Source organism: Accipiter gentilis, chromosome 3, assembly GCF_929443795.1.
Source record: "Accipiter gentilis chromosome 3, bAccGen1.1, whole genome shotgun sequence".
NCBI classification, from domain to species: domain Eukaryota; kingdom Metazoa; phylum Chordata; class Aves; order Accipitriformes; family Accipitridae; genus Astur; species Astur gentilis.
This window is the reverse complement of record NC_064882.1, coordinates 12,039,536-12,063,015: the sequence shown is the minus strand read 5'-3', so window position 1 is coordinate 12,063,015 and position 23,480 is coordinate 12,039,536. Positions and strand designations below refer to the sequence as shown.

At 39.3% G+C, this 23,480-nt stretch overlaps 1 protein-coding gene across 2 annotated transcripts in view; it reads right to left on the bottom strand.

The window, feature by feature from the left end:
* Positions 1–1,131: 1,131 nt before the first annotated feature.
* The window catches only part of STOX2 (storkhead box 2), a 147,004-nt gene continuing 124,655 nt past the window's right edge, over positions 1,132–23,480 (bottom strand). For both annotated transcript variants that reach the window (XM_049796746.1, XM_049796751.1), the window contains exons 2-4: positions 21,034–21,186; positions 11,499–13,764; positions 1,132–6,891 (exon numbers count right to left, since the gene is read on the bottom strand). In XM_049796746.1, coding sequence (XP_049652703.1) covers positions 6,696–6,891; positions 11,499–13,764; positions 21,034–21,186 — 2,615 coding nt within the window. In that variant the 3' untranslated portion in view covers positions 1,132–6,695. The remainder of the gene's footprint in view (positions 6,892–11,498; positions 13,765–21,033; positions 21,187–23,480) is intronic.

Below are 23,480 nucleotides of genomic sequence, written 5' to 3'. Positions count from 1 at the left end.
AAAATTCAAGCCATGTTTCTACGCAAGTTTTAAAGTGCAAGGTGTGATGCATTTGGACAACAGTAGTTTCTTTCTAGATAATGATCAGCCTAAAATCTATCACCTAAAATATGAGCCCACCAAGAGGACAGAAACAGAAACAAAGCTTTCTGTGAGGGGGAAACAGTGCTTGCAAATTTCTCCAGCAATACTGAAAAGGCCTTGAAAGTCTGATTCTGACCACCACCCAAAATTAGCTTTGCCTGTGCAAGGCACTAGGTCAGTGCTGGCATAAAGCCCTAACCGAATGCTGCCTGGCTTTGGCTTTTTTCCCCGCCTATAATTCAAAATTCACAATTTCAAGGAGATGGATTACAAAGGGAGGAGATGGATGAAGGGGAACCAGCAAAGACTAGAAATAGCATGGTAGTAGCATGTGCCACTAGCAGGTGACAAGCCAAGGTGCTTATGACAGCACCTACTTCCAATAGATGCTGCTTTTTTATCTTGTAAATACTCATAAACAACCTTGGCAAACAGCAGTTCTCAAGGCAAAACTCTGGGAAAGCTCCTGAAGCCTAAACCTCCTCAAAACCTTCTTCCAGGTGGTGGTAGAGGGCAGGAAATGGCACCTGCATGTTACACTGTCCACTTGGGCCTTTCCAATCAGCTGCTGTCACAGTGTGGAACCCCCCCCCCTAGTAATTTTTTGAAGAATGTGACAAAAACTCCTTGCTAGAGCCCTTTCTCTTGGGTGTGTGCACCAGGTCTTCCTTTGGCTCGTGAGGATGGAGAGGAGAGGAAAACAGGGACCTGACACCTGTTGATCTTGGCATCAGGTTGCCCTAACGAACTTCTAATTTCCTGGAGCTCAGGTGCATCTCAGCTGGGCACTTACGCATTCAGTGGGAATCGCGCTTCCCCCTGCACCTGTCACCTTCATGTCCAGTCCAAACCAGGATGTTTCAAAATTGGTGAATTTTCTCCCTTGCGCTCTTACTAGAATGGCTCAGAGACTTTTTATGAAGCATACAGAAGCACAGCAAGTTGTTATGATCCTTGTTTTTCTGAGATTTCTGGTTTGTTATGCACTGATGGGTGCAAAGAATCCACTTAAAACATATAACCAAATGTTATTTAATATCTTAAAAAGTAACACAATCCAAAATGGATATTTCACACAACACTACATAAACAACATGAACACAATATTACCATATGGAGGGACTTTCAAATATAGACTTACAAAAATCCCTGTCCTTTTTTTTCCTTTAAATTATTATACTAAGCATGACAAGTAATCATCATTTACAATATGGTACACTGACACAATAAAAACCATGTTACAAATGTGCTGTTATAAATCAGTAACGTTAGGGAAGACATTTCATGAACTGCAATTATTTCATATGAAATACTATACAATATAAACAGAACATCCATCTTGGATGACCTTTACAGCAACCAGAGACCAAGTAATTTTTTAATTTTTTTTTCAGTGCAAACACATTTATACAAGGCAGTCTTGGCTGCAAAACTCCCTTCTAACATACAGTAAGTCCCACTTGCATTTATTAACTCATTTAAACCTAATGCAACAGCCACATTCAGTCACTCACAGAAAATTACCTGCAGAATTATGATCCCTTTAAACTTAAGTCTCCTCCACATATAAAAGTAACATCTGTGCCAATTACTCCAAGGGCCCTTTCATACTTCTGGGTGGGTATCCTTTGGGTGGCTCTAACCGCTATACAACACGAGGGCAGCCTACCGCACGGAAGACCGCCCTTCCGACGTGTGAAACGCGTGGTGGCTGTCGCAGCATCCTGGCTGGGCAGCTGTGCATTTCACCAGGGATTCAACCCAGGCTGCCCTTCCACAGCCAGGTGCGTGCGTGTGGCCTTCTGCTCCTTCTCTGCATTTAGTGTCTCGGGGCGGGGGGAGGAACACGGAAACCCTCAGCTCAGAACTGAGCTTCAATGGAGTTAACGACCCATTCCCATCTCCGTCAGATCCGCGGGAGATCAGGGGAGTCACACCAGATTTACACCCGCATAACTGAAACCAACATTTAGAGCGCCGCTATAAAAGAAACGTGATAGTCCCGTTTTCTTCTAGCACCAGCGTGGCTTTTGGTGGGTCCACTGCATGCTTCTCATGCAGTAATGATGCACTTTACTTATGATGGGGGGAACGGTTTAGATATATACCTTCTTTTTTTTTTTAAAGAATTTTGTAAAAAATAGAACTTTTCTCTCTAATACTGTACAGTTTTCTTCAGAAGAGCAAAGAGAATTGTAAACTGTGGGTGTGACACCAGATTAGGAGTGCTATTTGCCTTCTCAGCACAACAATTTGAACAATTGTGTTGGGAAAAGCTCTGCAAAATGTATTTGAAAAACAAATTTTTAATTAAAGTAACTGTTTCTAAAACCACGGCTGGCAGTACTCATATGACTGAAAACTTGGTTGGTTTTGGCACTGCTAATCCAAGAGCCTCTGCAGGACTGCAAATTAGTTTCTCTCTTGCTTAAACAAACTGAATGCATCAAAAGAGTAACTTCAGAGTACAAACATGAAACATTTGGGTTAACTATTAAACGTATTCCCGTAACTTCAAGAAAGCAACTAGTTAATAAATTACTCTGCAGACTCCTAGCCTTTGTTTTTTCCAATGTGCCTGGACATAAAGTAAGGTCAGTGAACTCTGCCTACCTCACAGGCTCACGAGGCTTAGCTGGTACCACGTTAAGTGCTTTGAGGCCCTCAGGCGAAAAGGCATGATTTAAGTGCAAAGTATTATCTGTGTTTATGATGGCCTCTGAATACTGGTTTGCTTGTTCTCTTTTCTAAAAACGACCACTGTTGGCAAGCACTTAGGCCATGGTTTTCATTAAAATATTTGTTTTCCAATACATTTTACTTTTTAAAGTTGAGTGAACATTGTTTTGCGTGCAACGGACATTTTACAGTGGTGCAAGAAGTCAAATGGCTAATGATTTCTTATAATTTTTAACTGAAATACTTAAAATGGCAAAATTAGCTCAACTGATGATTGTATTTTAATTTGCATCAGGATAACGGTACTAGGTTTGCTGAAAGAGGTGTTCATAAATCGGGATTTGTATATAAATGTGATCTGCTTAAGTTCAACTGTCACTTTCTTCCTTTGGTTTTTGGAAAAATCTTTCGTTCTTCCCTCTTGAAAGGTGGCTTGTTGCAGCTGGCTACTTTTCAAAAGCCAGCTTCATTTTTCTTGGAAACTCGCCCACGTTCTTTGAACAATAGGCACATACCTCAAGTAGGGAACCTAATACTGCTCCCAGCAAAGTCAATTAAAGGCTGTTGGTAATTTCTATAGGAGCAAGTGTTTCAGTCGCACACAATCTAGAGAACAGAGTGCTCATCATTAAAGGAAGAGCTGTTTTAACACCCTTGTGAGTTCAGAGAAGCCACGACCTGATATGTTGACAAAGATGGAGGCAGAATAGGGCCCAAAGTATTTGAAGGCTGCCAAGAAAATACCCAGAGTGTCTTCTTTTAAACCCCAAACTGTCAATCATATTTCACAGACTGTAGATGTTCCTAATTTGCTAAATTACAAATACATTTTCAAGTTCTACCAGGCAGAAATTTTAGCAGTAACTGGGGACAGGATGGAAGGTTTCAGCCTCCCTTTCACTTTTATCCCAATTATGCAGCCTCGTCAAACTCTAAGTGACTCATCTGAAAGCCAGATTTTTAATATTGTACAAGGAAATTGTGGCAATGGAAACATGATGATTTCGAACGCAAGCATTGACACACAAGAGAACGCCATGACCTAATGCTTCAAAGTTTTTAACCTTGCTTTGTACAATACACTTTTCATGTTGCTGCATTTCATCAAATTCATGGAGGTAGTTATATGTGTAAAAAAAATTACCATAAAAGTAACATGTTGTATTATAATAATACATATTAAGTGTGCAAAATGCCGACAGATTTGTGTTGACCCTTTACAGTTGAACACAACACAGATTCAACCTAATCTAACTCTGTAAACCTTTAAATTGATACATTAGAAGAAGAATGATAGATAAGCAACCATGTAATACAAGGCTATGATTTCATCAAAGGATCAGGGTGACATAAAGCACTCAAGCTCCACTCTTGCGGTTTTGTTACCAGAACCTCAAGATGGAATTTCCTTATATTCCATTGTTGATTTTAAAAGGAAAAAAAATAATAATTCAAGATTAGAACGTTTCTATTTGAAACTTCTGTTTACATTCCATATTCCAAGAGTCACATTAGTATTGGTACAATGCCATGTCAACATTAATATGACATTTAGGTTGTCTGCTGGTCTCTGGGAACTTTAGGAAATAACATACTATACAGTTTATAGGTATGTACTATCATGTTTTGTTGGAATTATGTCTTCAGTACAACCAGCTGCCTGCGTAAATTCTGATTAGTTTATGACAAATAAATATTTCCCCCAAAGGTGAAATTTGTTTTTGCTGTTCACATTTTAATACTGCCGTTAGTACTTCAGATCATCACTGTAAATTTTTTAATCGTTTCGACATTTTTATTTACTGAATTGATACATACTACTGATGTCAGAGCTCATCTCAGAAACAAAATCACAGTCAGCCACTGCATAGTATATGACAATTCCCCACAAAAACTCTGACTCTACAGTTCGCATGGAATAAGTACGGCTGGAGTTACATACTGAATAATAAGATGCGTCATGCAAAGCATTATATGGTAATTAGAGCACATCTTGGAAGGTATGATAAGGCAGAAGGCTAAAGGCCAAGTGACTTCAATAACCAACCAAAAGCACAATAATTTCCTTTATGTGCACTGAAAGGTCTTATTGCTCCTATGAAATGGAAATTATACACTGAAACCAAGGAAAACAGACCTGTGCATTGACTGGGTGTTCTTGACAGAACTTGAAACTTATTGTGTCCAGAGTTAGAAAGCCATTTTATAAGTAAATGAACTATATCCAACTACATAACATAAGGCTGAATCTTCAGTAAAGACTTCTGATGACAATAGAGAATATGAGTGAAGCTCAAATGACTTTGTGTACAGAGTAATACATGTCACCAGAACCTGATGAAAATACTGGTTTCTAATATGTACAGTTGGGTTTCATACCTGTGTACTACAAGAGCTAGACAATGTAAATGTCCCTTTTCTATGCAACAATTTGGGCTGTTGAACATTTTAGTGTCTTTGTTATTCTTCCACCAATTCATCTGTTCTGATAAAAAAAAAAAAAAAAAAAAAAAAAAAAAAAGAAGTTAAATTTGAAGTCAGTTTGTTGCACTACCAGGTTGCATGAGTAACAGAGCAGAATGTGACCCTATACCTAAAAATTACTCTTGGAGTTTAACTACCCTTAGAAGTTACTCTGCAGTAATCAGCATAGTACTAATTACTTTGGAGTAACAGTTTAGGGGAGAGCAATTAGGATATACCATACCTACAGAATTCAGATTTCTACTGTCAACCATGTGGACACATTTAATTTCTAGAAACTAGACATGTCCATAAAATGCTAAATTGCAAATAACATCCACTGAATAAAAAGGCCAGAAGTTTATAATTCTCTAAATTTTGTTCTCTGATAATCACTACAATGTATGCTATTTTTAATAGCCTAATTTAGGCACTCTATTTAATAAGCTACATAAAATAGATTTATGTCCTTCCACTAGAAAGAAATCAATTCTTCAGGCCATACTTGTCATTTATATCATAAAGAATATTTTTGTTCCAAGAAATTAGTTATCCTGATTCTTATATTAATGGCAAGTTGCAATACCAGAAGTGACCCAAGAATTAGATTATCTTTTTTTAAATACTTGATTTATACTGAAGACATTTGTTCTCTTTTGTGTCACTCCACGTTGTGGCTCCATAACAGTTATAACTTTCCCTTCCCTCCCCACTCCCCCCTCTACGCAAAGGCCCACCTCCTCATTTGTGACTACGGAAGGTCAAGTAGCAAGTCTCAGTAAGTAAACATCTCTTATACTTTTGAAACACAAAAGAAGCCGCCGCCTCCCTTCCCACCCTCCATACTTAGAAAAAATCAAACCAAACCAAAACCCAAACCTCTTTTTACTTGCTTAAACGGGTATTTGCAAAATTGTGTCACAAAAACGCACAGTGAAAATGACTGATTAGTATTAATAATTCACAGATAGAGCTGAGGTCATCACTTGTCATGTTTGGCATTGTTTTTCCTCATGGTGATCCTGGCTGGTTACTTTCAGCAGTGGCTCAGTTTTTTAAGTAAAAAATGATCAACTCTGCAGCAGAGTTTAGCCTCTGACCAGGGGCATCACACATCTGTGGCATTTTTTTAAAATGAAGTTGGCAACTGCATGGACATTGAAAATGCAGATTACACTTACAGTGTCTAGACTTTCATATATGTGCTCAGTTACAATTAAGTGAAGCAAAAAGTGTACATATTATCCCTACTGCTATTCTGTTGCTACAGAGCCGCAAATGTGAAAAGCAATACCTTGAAATAAAGATTTCTTTGTTGCCCCTAGTCTATGTAGCAGCACAGTTTAAGTAAACACTAAAACTGTGGTTGAGATGTTTTTTTAATTTTTCCCCGAAGATGTAAACATCAGTCCCAGTGTCGTAAACTTTGCTGTATAGGATGAGACAGAAGATCTGAGACAGGATGACCATCAGACACTAGTGACAGAAGCTTGCAGGCAGTTAGCAGGTTTCTGCAGTTTCTCAGCTTCACTTGTTGGTGGGTCTGCAGTGGCTCGGAAGTTGAATGTTGGGCCTGCGCCACCATGTGCAGGGCTCAGTGCGGGGTTCTGACGTCTGTTGCTTTCAACAATACTTGAAGTGTTGGATGCCAGGCTCTCACGAGTACTAGAACGGAAAAGAAATATATATACACACTCATATATGACATGCCTATATATTTATCAACCAGACAGGAAAGGAGAATAGAGTGTTTTATAATAGGCTTCCTGTGTTTGTATGTAATGTCACATCAATGAACCTCTCATTTTGATAGTACACATATGTTCCTCCAAAACGGGTTCCAGAGGTACTCAGCAGTCACCATACTGTAACACAGGTATAGCACTAAGCAGAGCTGAAGCCGTCACACAAACTGTAAGCTGAACCAGTATCAAGCATCTGGATTTTTCACCCAAGGAAATAGCTTCCATCTTGCACATGGAACATATTAATTTTCTTTCCTGAATGGTGCATTTTTGCACAAAGTAACTTCATCAAATCAGTTACGTGACTAGGCAGAGCTAGGAGAGCAATTGTGTAACACAGCTTCCTCTGTTGTCTCCTCTTCTATCTATGTCTTTGTACAAAAAATATTAACTAAACCCACTATTTTATGTTAAACCCACAATGCTTCTAAACAGAACACTTCAATTTTGCTTTGCAGCTGAGACAATTGCAACTTACAAGATGCTGAGAAATCTTAACTGCCTGGTCTGTGTCATGCCCTAAACAACAACTAGTGCTGCTATGTCATTCATAAAATGGACAATGTTCCTTTAGTTCTAATATATCATGTATCCACGGGAGTGACAGGACACTTGGCACTTTTAAAGACTAAGCTTTTTAATGATACATCTTATTATGAATGCAGAGGAGCCTGTATTTTAGTCTACAGCTTTTAAGAAAATCAGCCAAGATATGCTAAGGCTAATTCTACCAGTACTACTACTCTTGTTCTCTTTCTGCTCTTAATAATTTTTGATCTCCAAATAATGTGTTCCTGTGCAGAGAGAGATTTGTTTTTCAAATAGCCATGTGGCCCCTGGTTATGTGTCCTTCACCTATATCCCTACTTCTTTACAAAATGACACCACCACTTGCTATGGAGATGTTTACAGAGTACATTTAGAGGACTGAATGGGTTTGTTAAGTAAGCACTAAGAACAAAGATACTCGTGACAGAGTTTCATAGTCAGTTTAAAGTCAACCTAAATTTACCTGCTACTGAAAGAGGCAGCTCTTGCCTGCCTTGTGTGGACCTGACCCTGCCACATGTTCCTGCTGCTTCCCTGATGCTGAGCCTTGCAGCCAGCCAGATCAGGGACCGCTCGCAGTTAAATACTAGCCCTAAGAAAAAAAATAATAAAAAATTAGTGCTAGCATCAGGGGAAGAGTAGGAATGCACAGCTGTGGATGTGGCAGGGGAGAAATGTGTCAGTGCACGGCACAGAGGAAGGAAGAAACACCTTGTTTAGTTGTAGGGCAGATTTAAACCATCTTAAACTGACTGAATCTGGAATATAGTGAAGTTTTATGAAAACTCCCATAGATCTTTTAAATTGATCAAAATGGTACTGATCATCTTCTGCCAATTATCGCCTTATTGTCAGTAGTTCCAAACAGCTATGATTGGTGACACGCATAGTAAGAGATCTCTGTGAGCTGCAATGACGTATGGTGCACTTCTGTTGCTCATTTTTTGATTCCTCTCCCTCTGTTTTTTAATGAAAATAGATGCAACCTTTGTTTTTCAGAGATCATTCAGTATTATATCATTCTTTATGGGACCACCAATTCCAGATCTTCAAACATTTTCAATTCTGATATTACAAACTGACCATTACAGCATGTATACAGAAAGACTGCAGTGAGAATTCTGCATGCAGAGTAATGCCCAAATTAGCTTTTTCTTTAGATGACAAAAGAGCAGCAGTATTACATAAGCTCTAAAAATAAAGGAATAAAATTAATATTGACAGCTAACATTTACTATATACAACTTTCATAAAAGCAATGAACTAGCAATGAAAATACTGTGAGGCTGTTTTTCCAATGATGATGTGTTCACAAATTTCTCACATAAAATACCTTTCAAGTCAAATGACCATTGCAAATCTCTTTAACTACGTCCTCTTTTTTTTAAATGCCCCTTTTTTCAATTTGTCACACTTTAAAAATATACTTTTTCTTTCACAGTGTGGAATTGGTAATTTTGATTCCCCAGGCAACATGGCACACTTCAGTTTAAATGAAAAGATACCACCACACCTCAGGAATTCGCGAGTTACAACATCAGTGGAGACTAGAAGAGTATACCTAAGGAGTATCACTACATGCACATCCTGTTCTTGTACTCTTCCCTAGGCATCTGCTAATGGACACTGTCAGATCTAGGTGAATCTTATCAGATGGATGCTGGATGGCTTTTCTGTATTTCCTGGAAAAGGGCTGTGAAGTACATTTTTTGCTATGAGGTAGGAAAGTAGTGACAGCATGGTAATTATAGCCAAAGGGCTGAATTCACCCACAGCTCAATTTATTTTTATACTTATACCAAGGAGTGACCAAAATTCAGCAAAATCATCCAAATTATGATGCAAAGCTCATGAAAAAGCCTTTGAAATATCCAAACTATACACTGGTCCTACAAAACAAATACACAAGAAAACCCTACAGAATGCTGCCTTTTCTTTTTTTCTTTTTTTTTTTTTTTAAAAAGCAGCTTATTTTATGTGGCCTTGCCAAAAAAAGACATTGTTAATAAGTAAACAGTAAAATAAAATAAAAAAAAGGGATGTGTGGAACACAACCATTATTAAAAGCTGCTTATCTGTTTCCCTTTTGATCTAAAGAAAGTGGTATAGCAGCACTAAATCCAGTATGCTCACCACGTTCTGTTCTCTTGCTAGCTAAGTTTAAGATTAGCATCAACAGAAATTTTAGCTTTTGTGTAAATAATTAGGGAAGGAAATGTCTCCCTTTGCATTAACCAGAAACACAAGCATGATATTCAGCTAGCATACAGCTAGCAAAATAGTAGTCTAAGAACTGACTTTTATCCAGTTGACATCCAATCCTGGAGGTGAAATGCACTCTGTGGAGTGAGACAGGCTGAGTAAGAAGCAAACACCACCATATACGCCCCCCCAAAAACTGACTGCAAGTATAGCAACTCAACTAAAAGAAGAGATTACATTTAAAAAAGAACAGTGCAAATACCCTCATAGAACAGTTGTATGTAAGAAAGATGCCAAGCATCTGCAGAACAATCAATAACAAGAACAATTTCAAAACCTTAAGTTTCTTTTTTACGCTGGACTCAGTGTAAGTGGTACAATTTACTCCAATTATTTTTCAAATTTTTTTACTCAGAAAAATTATACATATGTTAAAAGCCTGCTCTAGTTTGATAACCACTGCATGCTGTAGCAGGCCCAATAATTGCTGCCTTGACATTAACATCAAGTGGGAATAGCCATCAAATCCAAAGGAATTTATTTCAGAGTGACATGACTTAAACTGAAAATGAAATTTAGTCCTGTGTAGAAGCAGGAAATCCTCCACATGCGTTTCTGAGAGCCTTTGCTTTAAAAAAAATATGTAATTCTGAGGAATAAGAACCGCTTTTACAGTGAAAAAACCTCACAAGAAAAAAAAAGAAAACCCCAAAAAACAACCCCAAAACATTTTCTTTCACCTAATACAAATCCAGTCTCAGAGGTTTTATTTTTAACCACAGGCAATAAATAATTTAGGCTTAAATAAGACACTATAAAAGAACTACTACTGTAAATTATTTCTGTGTTCTTGGAGTCACTGTTCTGAACTCTGATGGGTTGCTATCCAGGGCAAACAAAACCAGTCAGGCTCCATTCCAGCACAGACCTAGGACTTTCAAAGGTCAGAGAGAGGAGGAAGAAGGCTCAAGTGAAGGATTCTTAGCCTGGAAATGAGCTTGTGAAATCTCCAGGACAGGGAACACACCAGCAACTCTCTCTTCCCTATGCCTGTAAGACTCCTAGCACACTGAGACTTCCATGATGTCTGAGATCCCTGGAATGGAAATGACTAACCAGCACTACTACACGCAAATGTCTGGACTCTCTTCCCAAGTATCTTAGGCAAGGCACCTCTCTCTCTGCTGATGCAGCGCTGGGTCACCTTTGATGTTCAAATATCCTGAGCACTTTCAGCCTTGTGGGGGGAGCAGCTGTTCCAGTCTCACCAGTCTGGAATGGTGATAGATACACTTCCAAAATTTTTGAAGGAAACAAACAAAAAAGCCCAAACCCAAAACAATCATCATGTTTTGTTTTTTTTTTTTTGTCTGAGCCAAAGATTATGCCACCTAGTCACGTCTAGTCTTCTGATTAGTCTTGTTGATGGTATCTTAGAGGGAAAGGGAAGGAGCGGGGGGAGTATGCAGGAGCTCATCCCTCCTATTCTAAATGCAAACACAAGTTTAATACAGGAAAAAAAAGATACAGGGAGGTTTTCAGCAGAGAGCAAACAAACTAATACAGAGTCAATGCCTCAAATGGTCATTGGTTGCTTATGGTATGGTGGGAAACCCACACTTATGAATAGCAGATTCCAGAGCTGTAGAAAACACTGTCTGCAAACGTGTGAAATTGTTTAATATGACCCTACATTATGTCACCAATACCACACACACATATAACTATAAATGGAACTTCTAGTCTGTAAAGCTGCAATGAATGTGACAGTCCTACCGTGGAGAGTTGAACCCGCTGTCCACAGTAATGCTGCTGCTGTCCATGCTGTCCAGGCGGGCTGAGTGGGTGGCTCTCTGGTTGTTGCTATTTTCTGTTTCCTTTGGGGTGAGAAGAGTAAGATTTTTCTCAAACTTTCGCTGCAGATCCCTCTCCTTTTCTCTCTCTAGGAGCCACTGCATTGTACCAACATCATCCCTGTTCTTTTCTTCCTCAGCATTTTTGTTGGTTCCTTCCTCTGAGTCATCGTCATCAGATACGTTGTAGTAGTCAAATGAGGCCTCCTGGTTCCCAGTTGTCTCTTGCTGTCTCTGTGAAACGGGCATGACTTGTGTGACTGAGGTTACTATCGCTTGTTCAAGTTTCTCACATCTGACTGGCAATGCGTCAGAGGGGGTCTTTTGATGGGGCTTTAGCAGGGGTGCACTAGACTTATGATAACTATTCACAGAAAGAGTGTTGTGCAGAGGTTTAAAGAGCGTATCCTTGCTAAATATTTCTTTCCTTTTATCAAGGCTGCTTGATTCAGCGCTATGATGTTGAACCAGCCGCCCATTTGCAATAACCTCTGGAGTTTGGCCAGCAACTGCTGAACCACTGCTTGGGCCCTTTGGGGACTCCTCTTTGTGCACCCCAGGCTCCCTAGCAATATGTTGAGACTGTCTTTCTGCAGGAGTCATTTTTTTGAGCCCATCTGTCCCTGTCAGGGTATCATGATCCTCTTTATTCTTTCCCAGTGGTGATGGAGCAGTAAGCACAGTCTCACTGGATGTGTTGCACTGAAAATAGTCATCGACTGCAGATTTTGTTGTGCAGGAGTTGAGCTCGCTATATGATGGCAAATTCTCTGTAGGCTTGCTTTGTTCCAACAGGCTACAAGAACTGGGGGTTTCTACACTGCCACTAGCCATTTCAGGGATGCAAGTCTCTTTGTAGCTTGCAGATGAAATCAGAGCCCTTTGATGACTGAGCGACTGAGATGGCCTTAAGGTACTATCGTCAATGTAAGTTTGGCTAGTTGTTTGGTCATCTGGGCTACAGCCTTCACCTATATCTTCAGGTGTGCCTAAGGTAGCTGAGCCCAGAGGTCCCTTGGAGTTATCCATAGATCTAGACCTTTCTTTAGCCTTACTGGACCGCTCATTCCTTGATCTTCTATCCTGTGTATGGCTGTGGCTCCGATGGACCTTGGAGTGTGAGCTTCCCCTGGAAGGCTCAGGGAAAGGCATTTCAGTTCTTCTTTTGGCCAGCTCACCAGACACGTCCCACTCTGGTGTCATGGGAAAGTGAGATTCAATCATGTTAGGATTGCTGTGCATTATAAAATTATCTCCCTTGTGTTCTATTATAAAACAGCCTTCCCGTGGGGATCGAGTCAAGGGATCATAGAACTCATACTCCCTTTCAGCAGGTATATCCAAATGAGAGCCATCTGATGGGTCTCCTTTGGATACCCGAGTCTTGCTGTGTGACCTTGATTTCCCATGAGACTTTCTGTGATTCCTGCTCTTTTTACTTCGTCCGCTGTGGTGAGCTGAAGATCCTGCTTTGCTGCGCTGAGCTTTTTCTTCTTCAAGTTTCTTCATTAGTGCAGTGTGCCTCATGACATTTTCCACAGTCAAGTCTGGGTTAATGCGCCTAATAATCTCCATTTCTACCTCCCTAGGTATAGTGGTAGGGGTGTCCTCGTCCCTTAGCGGCCACTCCTCTGGAGGAAACTGGGCAGAGAAATTTGCCAACTGTTTTGTCTTGTCCTTCTTAAAACTTAACCGGAACAGTTTGAGTCCAAATTTCTTAGACTGCTTTTCTACATCCTTAGGCTTTGTGAGTGTCTCTGCTTTGTAAGAAAAATTGACAGTACTTTTACTTTTCTCAGTAGGTGGGACCTGACATAATGAAGGAGGACAGTATGAGTCTTTACAGTCTTTTGCTGATTTCCTCTGTAGGGTAGATGCATGCATGCTGTGCATGTCTTCTCTGCAACAATGGCAGGAGTCGCAGTGGTTTTTGGGTAGTGTTCGGTCCCTGACGCATCCCGAGGTGGAGGGAGTTATAGTTCCTTGTTGTGGAGAGGTACATTGAGACCTGTCAGGTATCCTCTCATCCAAATGGTACCATTTACTGTTAGTTCTTATGAGAGATGGTGTTATAAAGTAAGTCTGCGGGGTTACAATGAAATAACCATCCGGAGTTGGGTATATTTTCCTCTCCCGTACAAGCATATTCAAGGTATGTCGAAGGATTTCTGGACTGGGTGTTGGAACTCCTAGAAATGACAGCAAACACATATCAGGGAGTGCATAAAACCATGCAGGACTCTGGCTCCCCCCTCCCCAGCAAAAAGCTATTTTTTCCAATGTGCAAGCTGGAATATGCTGAACAAACAAATGCAGTAAAGCACTTCATTAGGCATTCTCTTGTCTGTTTGTTTTTCCACTTATCTCCTACACTTCAGACATATCAATTATTAATTAAATAGAAAGGAGGCCATTAATGGAGTGTTAAAAAAAAAAAAAAAAAAAAAAAAAAAGAGAAAGAGAGAACTTCTAGTCACTTCCATTGCACAGGTGACCTTAACCTACAAGATGGAATCCCTGGAAATCAAAGGGTGTCGGGAAACATTTCACTTTTACCCTTCTTCCAACTAAATATTTATATCCCAATTCACCAGAACTATTTATTATAATGCCCAGTCACGTATAAAACAGTGGTTATTTGTTATTTTGTATGCCTAAGTTGTTTTTCCACAGAAGAATACGACACCAAAGAAAAAGCATTCCCCCAAACTGCCCCTTTATCACAAACTTGGCTGAACTGACTTGCTCTCCCATTGAAACATGTTTCAACTACATCAGCTGCTCCAAAAAAGACACGCCAATGATACAGTTCATCTTAACCAAACAGACTTTTCCACTTTGCCGGAAGTTTCAGATTTAGCTCCTAAAAATTTTCTTCTCAGAGTTCCCTGCCTTTCATGTGAGATGCTAGGGACGCTACCCAAGGGCATACATCACATACTGAGAGAGGGACAAGTATGACAACCCTGCATCAACGCAACATTAGCCACATGGTAGACTTGGCATCGTGAGCCTGGTCCTTCCCACTACCAGTACTCCTGCTGGGTTCAGTGGTGCAGAACCAAGTCTTCAATACTTTATTAGATAAAATACCAAGTTAGCATGCTGTACATAGGAATAAGTTCCATCTAGAGCTCAGGAAACAAGAGATTTAGCTCACGAGCTAGTTTTAAAAAAAATCCGTTCAGGCTGAGTAAGAAATAAAAATCCTTCAAAATTTTCAGTGGAAAGCGCTATCTTCAATCAATACATTTTGTTGAACTAAAATGCATTTTAATTTTAACTTAATGCTGTGTACCAACCTGGTTTACATTTATAGAACTAGAGAAATCTTTTTCAAAAGTTTGGATGGTCTATTTTAGACTTTAAAAAGTTAATATTATTTACTCTGGGTCTTAGTTTTCTTTTCAAGAAAACTAATTTAGGAATAAAAAAGTAGAATCAGAGAGTAACTTAGGTTGGAAGGGACCTCATGAAGTCATCTGGTCAACACCCCTACTCATAGCCAGGACAACTTAGATCAGGTTGGCCAGGGCCTTGTCAAGTCAAACTCTGACTATCTTCAAGAACAGAAATTCCACTGAATTATACATGCAAAAACATTTTAACAAAGTATATGATTTTTACAAAAATACTTCAAGGAAAAATCTCAACCAGGTGTACCTGCCCCAGACAAAGTATCTTCAGTAGCACATAGTGTCTGGTCACCAACTCTTCTCCCACACGTCAAAGGCTGGAGCATGCAAGCTCACTGATGTCCTTGTGTTAGCAAACATGAGGATGACAGCAAGGGCTCTGGCACTATGACCAACACCCCATCAAAAGATTAGTGACAAGAAATAGAGAAGTTGTACTAATTCCTTAACTCACCCTCTTCCTTGCTACTGGGTTGCAGGCAACATAGTAAGTATTCTTATGTCTGGTTTTGAATGTTGTTTGAATTTAGAGACATGACCATACTGCTCACATCCAGTAATATCTGTAACTAAAAATCTTACAATGGAAACAGCAAAGTGTTAGGAATAACATGGACACATGAGTGAAAGCAGTTACAACAGACAAGGTGCCAGGGAGAAGTACACGGGGGCAGTAAATATATTTCATGCACAGTCCACAGAGCTGAAAGATTGGGGCCAATCCAGGCACAGGAAGTAAAAGAGGTACAGAAAGGATATAATTTGAGAGAATAAATGAGACTGAAAATTAGAAAGAATACGCAAATGAAATGGAGAATCAGGAACATGCATTTTCTCCCCTTTTCATGTGGGTGTCCACAATTTATGTGATAATTCTAGAGAGAGTAGCAAAGACCCCCAGAATTGCTGGATGAGCAAACATGCCAGAAATAGCAACAGATGGGAAAAGCTGAAATCCAGAGAGCCAGGGGAAAAAAGGACTACCCCTCCCTAGCCCAGAGTCCTGAATCTCTCTGGACTGAAGTAAACAAAATGCTGAGCTTCCTCTGGATCATGAGGCAGTGGCAATTGGAGAGCAGGCTGCCCTCTGCATGAGCTTTCAGAAAAGCACAGGAACACGAAGAGTGATTTCAATTCCCATAACCAGCAGTCATCACCTAACCTCTTCTTTCCTGTGGTGGAGCTGCTATGTAACACCACCCCTTCTACATTATGTCTTGCCATCACCACAAGAAGTGGATGACCCCAAACTCAAGCTCATGTGCTTCTCCATCCTGGGCTGAAAATGCACTGCAGGGTCCAATCCCGGTCCAACCGAGATGCATGTGCTGTGCAGCAGCCAATCTCCCTTCCTGTCTCTACGTAAACAACCTGACCGATCCACTGCATTTTCCAGGAGGTTACACGTATATACCTCAACACATACCTACCTTTGTCTGTGAGAACTTGGTTCTTCATTCTTATTTTACTTAAAGACTTTTTTTAACATACTGTTTCAAAAACATCAGAACAAAAATAAAAGAGAGGAAAACATTCTCCTGGGAATTTACAGAAAAGTTAGGGAAGGAGACTGAAATGGATCTTCTGATGTTTTACACTAACTTAGGCAAAAATGCACTGCAAATACATTGTAAAAATAATAATATGTATTTTTCACCCAGTAAACCATAATGAGTACAAAGTCTTGGGTAAATGAGTCTCTAAACACTGGATGCACAGTAGTTACATTAATTGACTAAGTCCTGTGAATAGAGACTGTGCAAATAAACACCAAGAAAAAAAAAATAGCATGCCTGGGCAGTCAATGATGCTGTAAAGTTAATTGTGTCAGCCTTCTCTCTGGAGTTGGAGACTTATCACTTTTATCACTCCCAGCATACAGTACATCCCTGTGGTTCACTAAGCCAGCAATGATGATGGTAGATGCAGATCTTTGAAGCTCAGCATTGCCAGCTAATGGTAGCTACAGGTTTTGTTCAGATCTCTTTCAGGCACTTACAAAAGCAGAAACAGACCCAAACTCAACTTAGGCTTTCCTGCACAGTGGACAGGAGAAATGACACTACTCTGGCTCCCATTGTTGCTATTTTAAATACAGATTTCCTGGCTTTCTCAAGACTCTTCTCTTTACAGCAACCTGCCCACATCATGTCTATATCTAACCTACCCCACTGCATTCTGAAGTCTCCTTATGGTCTCCCTTTCCCCATTAAATAGGAACAACAGGAAAAAACCCAGTAGTTTAGAGACTCTAGCATATAAAATATTGCATGACAGCAGTGGTGTTATTTAAGATTATGTAGTGGTTTAATAATTCAAAAGCAGAAACTGTCTGGACACTGAATCATCAGACATGTACATTTTCTGCATCTCAGGAGAGTCTGCTATGCCATCCACTGAGCCTCCAGACAGAAGATTATGTCTTGTTTGCTGCTCACAAAGAACACTGACCTAGAGTGAACTCTGTTAATGTAAGACACTTATTTTAAGTGCTACATATACATTTCATATATTTAAAGAGTGAACAGTTATGAAGGTGTACGTCACAGGAATTTGCCAGCTTTCAGAAAACTGTTCACTTCAAAAGGAACCTAGTCCAATACACACGTATTTCCTACACTGAAATTTTGAACACCTTAAAATTACTTTAATAAGTACATGGACAAAATTGGAACGGAAAAAAAAAAGAAAAAAGAAAAAAAACCTTACTAAAGGCAGCATAGACTCAGGCTTGATGTTTTCTTTAGCCAGGTTCATACAGATAAGAGGGTCTGGCTGCCAGAGGAACAGAGGTTACATTCTTAGCTCCTTATACTGGATTTCAAAGATTTACATTTAATGTACAGGATTTAAACCATGGTCAATAAATTATAAAGTAGAGCTGTACAAACATCTCATTGTTTAATTCTAAGTTAGAATAATGGGAGCACATGCAGTAGGAGCCCTCTTGCTTTTTTAAAAACCTAACAAATAAAAAAAGCACAAATAAGATGTGCATTATCATTACAAACTTTTTCAATAAAATAAATTCATGAAAAATACATCTGAAGTAGTATTTAAATGGTGTTAAATCTGCTAAAATGATTTTCTCCTGAGCTGATGCTAAGGCTTAACAAGGGATAAAAGAAATACTCTGATTGGCTCATGAAATACTAGTTAAGGATGTGGAGTGGTTGCTATGTGATGTTATAAATAATTAGCATACCTTATTTCAGATAGAGCCATGGCCCAGATTTATGCCTGCACAATGGCTCAGCAAACTAGAAGGCTAGACTGCTAGTGTAAGATCCTGCACTGAGGAAAGAGGTTTATTATTCTTAGGCAGTTTGAGAATAGCATCTGGGGTCTTAGGAAATTTATACATGCCATGAAACGCAGTGAAGCATCTGTTCATTAAAACACAAACAACGCAGGCAGACAAGTGCTGCTACAGGGTGAGATACAGAGAGGTTATGTGACAATAACAGATACATCTACAGTGGTAATGCTCTCCTCTCTCTCAGAGCATCAGCACTTAATCAGGAAAAATAAACTATCATAATATGGGAGGACATCAGGTATTTTAAAGTAGCCACAGTGAATACAAGGGCTCAAAAAGCCATGGCTGATTTATGAGAGAGTTTGGGCAGACAAGTGAAAAATATCACTTAGCACAAGAAGAGGTTCTGTTTATTGGAAAAGACAAAATTTTTTTATAATCCTCATACACTGAGAGAACATATAAGTTTGCTATGTTAAACATGTCATGGCTGGGAGAGAAAGGTATTTCTCTACAGAGGGGAAAAAAATGGACAACAAAAGGTGGATTGTTTTGTTTGTTTGTTTTCCAAATAATTTTCTTTACATTTTGGGAAGTGAGATAGGAAAGACGAGGCTGCTCTTTTTTTAATCTCAGACTTGAGAAATGCCCATGTTCATGGCTACCGGAAAAAAAAGAGGTAGCAAAAGACTGTGTGCTAACTTGCCTCAGGCTTCTTTTGAGCAGAGTCTACAAAATAATCCAGCCTGTTGAATTGTTTTTGATGTATGGTTCTGTCTAGCAAGAATAGCACAACACACCAAGTCAACTGATAATCATACTCCCAGAAAACCCAAGGGATGTCACCAATAAATTATCATTTCCACCATGCAATAATGTTTATATAAAAATATTGATAGAATCATTGGAAAAATACTTGCAATCTATGGAACTTTTCAAGTACATACCTGTATAGAAAACACAACTTGGGGAAAAAATAAAAAAAAAATCATCAAAACGAATTAAACTTTAATTACAATTGTGAACTTTGTCTTCTTTGCATTCTATCCCTCACAACTTTTACCGCTATTTTCAAAATCAGCTAAGCATACTGAAAAAACCCACTGATAAACAAAACCACAAATTGGGACAGAAAGCCAATATTTACAAAAGATACTTGCAGTATTTTTTTCCAAAGTGCAATTATTAAATGTCAGACAGAATTGTTCATTCCAAACACAGAACTCAATCCAGTATTATATTTTAAAATCTCAAAACTTAGTACCATTTACAGCAAAAGCCATATAACCTTCAAGGATTTAAGTAACTCTTGCTCTGAAATGTAAGCAAAAAAAAATGAAAGACATCAAAACATGGCTATGGTTAGGCTGCCTAGATGAGACAGATGCCTCAGTAGTTCTCCTACTGAAGCATTTTTAATTAGCTGCCTTTTACAGCTGTAACAGAGGTACAACAGAGAAGTTTCTCAACTAGTTTAGAGAATTGTAAACTCAGGCACAGAACAGTTAAACATCTTGCCCAGGATCATACAAAGCACAAGTGAAAAAGTTGTGCCCTCTTGAGCAGTAAATCTCTGTCCAGTGCTTTTACACCACACTTTTAGATGTCTCTACAAGATGCATTTTGCATGATTCACCAACTCCAGATACAGACTGCCAGTAGGGAAGCAGCATACTCAAGAGTACATTCCCAATATAGGTTTCCTTTTTTTGATGTTACAGTATCTTTAATCCAAGACATTTTACTTTTACCATTTAATAAATATTATCAAATGCTGACAAGAATATCTTCTGAACAGTACACCAGCGTTTATGAACACAGCAAGTGTATCTATGGCTCTCCAAACCTTTTAGTTATGGAGAGAGCTGTCAAGTATTAAAAAAAAAATAAAAAATACAATTTAAAGATTTTTCAAGCAAAGGCAGTACATAAGCAAAAGCCAGAACTGTGTCCCAGAAGACTCTGAAAACCCCTGGAAACCAGGCTGACGTCTTTTCAGTTTAAATATAACCTCTCCATGGAGCAGGCACATCATTGTCATTAGACTCTTATTACTTGCATCATGCCACACCAGTTTTGAGAGCCTGTCCTAGGTGGAGAAAGACTTGCAGTATGTGGGAAACATGTTCTTTAAGAGAGAATGCTCTACACAGAGACCTCCATGAGGTTACCTTTATGGAGACTGGACAATGCCACTTGAACTGACTGAACAATGTCAACAGAGCTCTTGCGAGTTAGCTTACAACTGGTTGAAAGCCGCAAGGTGGAATAAGTGTGCTCTGGCTATGACACATGCTTTGTTCTCTGTAACTACTAAAGTCCTAAACTCTTTTGACTATGATGATAAAGAAGGTTATTTTGTGAGAAAAATCATGAACAAGCTTATTCTGATATCAGTCTGAACAGAAGAAAACAAGCCAATACAGTTTGCTATTTAGTACCTCAAGTAATTTTAGACATTTACATAAAGTCAGGAATTAACCCTGCAAAATGCATCTCACATGAATGGCCCTGTCAAAGACAACTCAATTCTATGTATGTTTAAGAATAAAGAAAAGGTTATAAGATTAGGACCCTAAAGGCTCCTTTTACTTTTGGTAGCATCTCAGGATTAATCAATATTCCCATCCAGAAGAGTGAATTAAAACAGACTACCAAACACTGAAACTCCCTCTTTTAAGGAAGCCAAAAAGATAAGCAACCTTTTGGGTAGGAATTGGAGATTCTTTAACTGCCCTTTTACAGACATAAGCCCATCTGATGATTTATTAACGTCCAGTTACCTGGGAAGCAGGTTGTTAGGTGCTCCATTAGTGCTTCTTGTGTGACTTGTTTTCGGGCAGAGTTCATTGCTGAGATTGCCAGGCAAAGGATTTCCCCAAGTGGAATAAACTGTGACTGACTGATGGGAGACATGCTGATGGGTGATACATCACCTGTAAAAAGACAATAGATGTGCAATCAAGTGTTTTGTTTAAAAATCTGCTCATAGAACAAGGATGTAGAGATACAACTGGAGAAGATGCACATAGCTCTGTAGTCTTTGTACTGAGTTGGGGATAAAAATCTTACAATGGAAAACCCTCCAACAGCTTATTTCAAAACTTAGACATGGTGAACTTTGGAAAATGGGATATACACACTATGTGGACATTAAGTTTTTCAAAGGGTGCAATAGACAGATTCAGAAAAATGCCAACAAATTAGCACTTACGATTGCAAAACCTCGTGCTTGAATATCCTACTAGGTAGGACACAAACAAAATAGTTGCATGTATTTCTCTGAACATAAAGGGAGATTTCACTCCCCTTTCAAAGGCTAGTGATATGGATCACCCACCACCTCCACTTGATAGAATGTTTTTTCTTCATAGTAACAAAGATCAGAAAACAATGTTGCTTAGTTAATGAATAACATTTTCACTCAGCTGATAAAGCGCAGAACACTCTTTAGAGGCACAAAAGCATGAAACACCTTGAGATTGATACCCTGAATAAATCTCTCCTGGATATACAAGTCAAATGTCTTTGTACGGACTACGTATTTTTCAGAAGAGAAGTTTTAATGGTTCCAGGATAGCATGAAAATTAACTTTGTTGTAACTTTTCTCATGTTGCCTTTAAAAATAATTCGTTAACCCATACTTAAAAAATCATGGAAAGATCTTCATAATTAAAGTTATAAGAGAAATTACAATCTGATAATACTAGCGTGACTATACAAATACACAGATACATGTGCATTTTAACATACTTTATATAAATACAGAAATGCTTTTAGATTCTGCTCTGTACCTCCCCTTGAAGTGCTAACAGTTCCCCAATGACCTCAAATAGAGGGAAGCAGCAGGCTAAAGGATTTCCTTTGCCAGTGGAAAAGAAACAATAAAGAGTAACAGCCAGAACAAGGAGTGCTTGACGACAAATCCTTTTTTGGCCACAGGTCAGTCAACAGCTAGGGATTAAGGTTTACCTAAATGCCTTTGAGATCTCAAGAAAATCACCCTATTTCTGCTATCATGGAGCAGTATCTCGTGATCAAATCAGGAATCAAATTACTGGAAATTAATTCGAATTCACTTCCCTCCACAATTCAGAGGATTTAATATTTGCCCTATTCATTCTATATTCCTATTATGTCCACTAAACTGGAACAGCCGTCTCTAAAACTGATTATCAAAATGCATTTAGTCTTGCATTATACTCAGCACTTTGGGGGGGAAAAAAGAATTAGTGGGAGCAGCAAATTGCATAACTGCTTCAGTGAGACTTATGAGCAATATTTTTCAATAGACCAGCTGTACAATCTGTTGTACAAGAGTGATACACATTACCCAAGACGCAACAATGATTTAACATACACATTTGTGCTACACTGTCTCCTGATTGCTTCTGCTTAATCAGGCCTGACCAGATCAATGCTGCAATCCCAACACAGCAGCATTCCTCCAGCTTCAACACAGTGCACCCCAAGATCCTCCTCATTCTTACCTGAACACTAAGTTCAGCTCAGTGCAATGTCAGATTGCCATATACTATCCTCAGTTGAGGTTTAACCTTATCGGGTTCACTGGGCACTGAAATGGGCTCTCTGAGTAGCTTTAAGGGCATCCAGGTGAAGGGCAGGAACTTCCTGAATTGTTTTATCTGGATCATCAAAGACCTAGCAAATTCTTAAACCAAAGCACCATGGCAAGAGTCTCCCTGTGCCTACTCCCAGCCACGCACTCGCGCTGCCACCTATGCATGTGCCAGGATGGGAGAGCAGGAGGAAGACCTCTTCCTTTCCCTTGCACCTGGAACGATCCACTCACAGCTAACCAGAATGACATTTAGAATGTAATGAATGGGCCTTAATACCATAATCAGCTTCCTGAAGTGGCAAAGGGACTCAAGTAGTGTTATACATGAAGCCTAGCAAGCGCTGCTAATTTTTTTTTTGCTCTGCAGCCTACCAGCTGCCCCCAGAGAGACGCTTGGACAAGAACTCAAAACAGTTACTCTGCTCACCCCCTGGGGGAGCAGCCCATCCGTCTTCCCTGACTGCCAAGAGCCTGCAGAGATCCATGTCTGGGCTCACTCCCAGTAAAGACTTGTTACCTTAAAACTGCTAAGTACAACTTAAGAAATAATAAAGTTTACCTGAATTTTAGTGACCTTGCACTTTGCACAATCTTCCCTTTCAAAGCAGGCCTCCAGCATGGAATTGATTTTCTAGATTAGTGTGCAG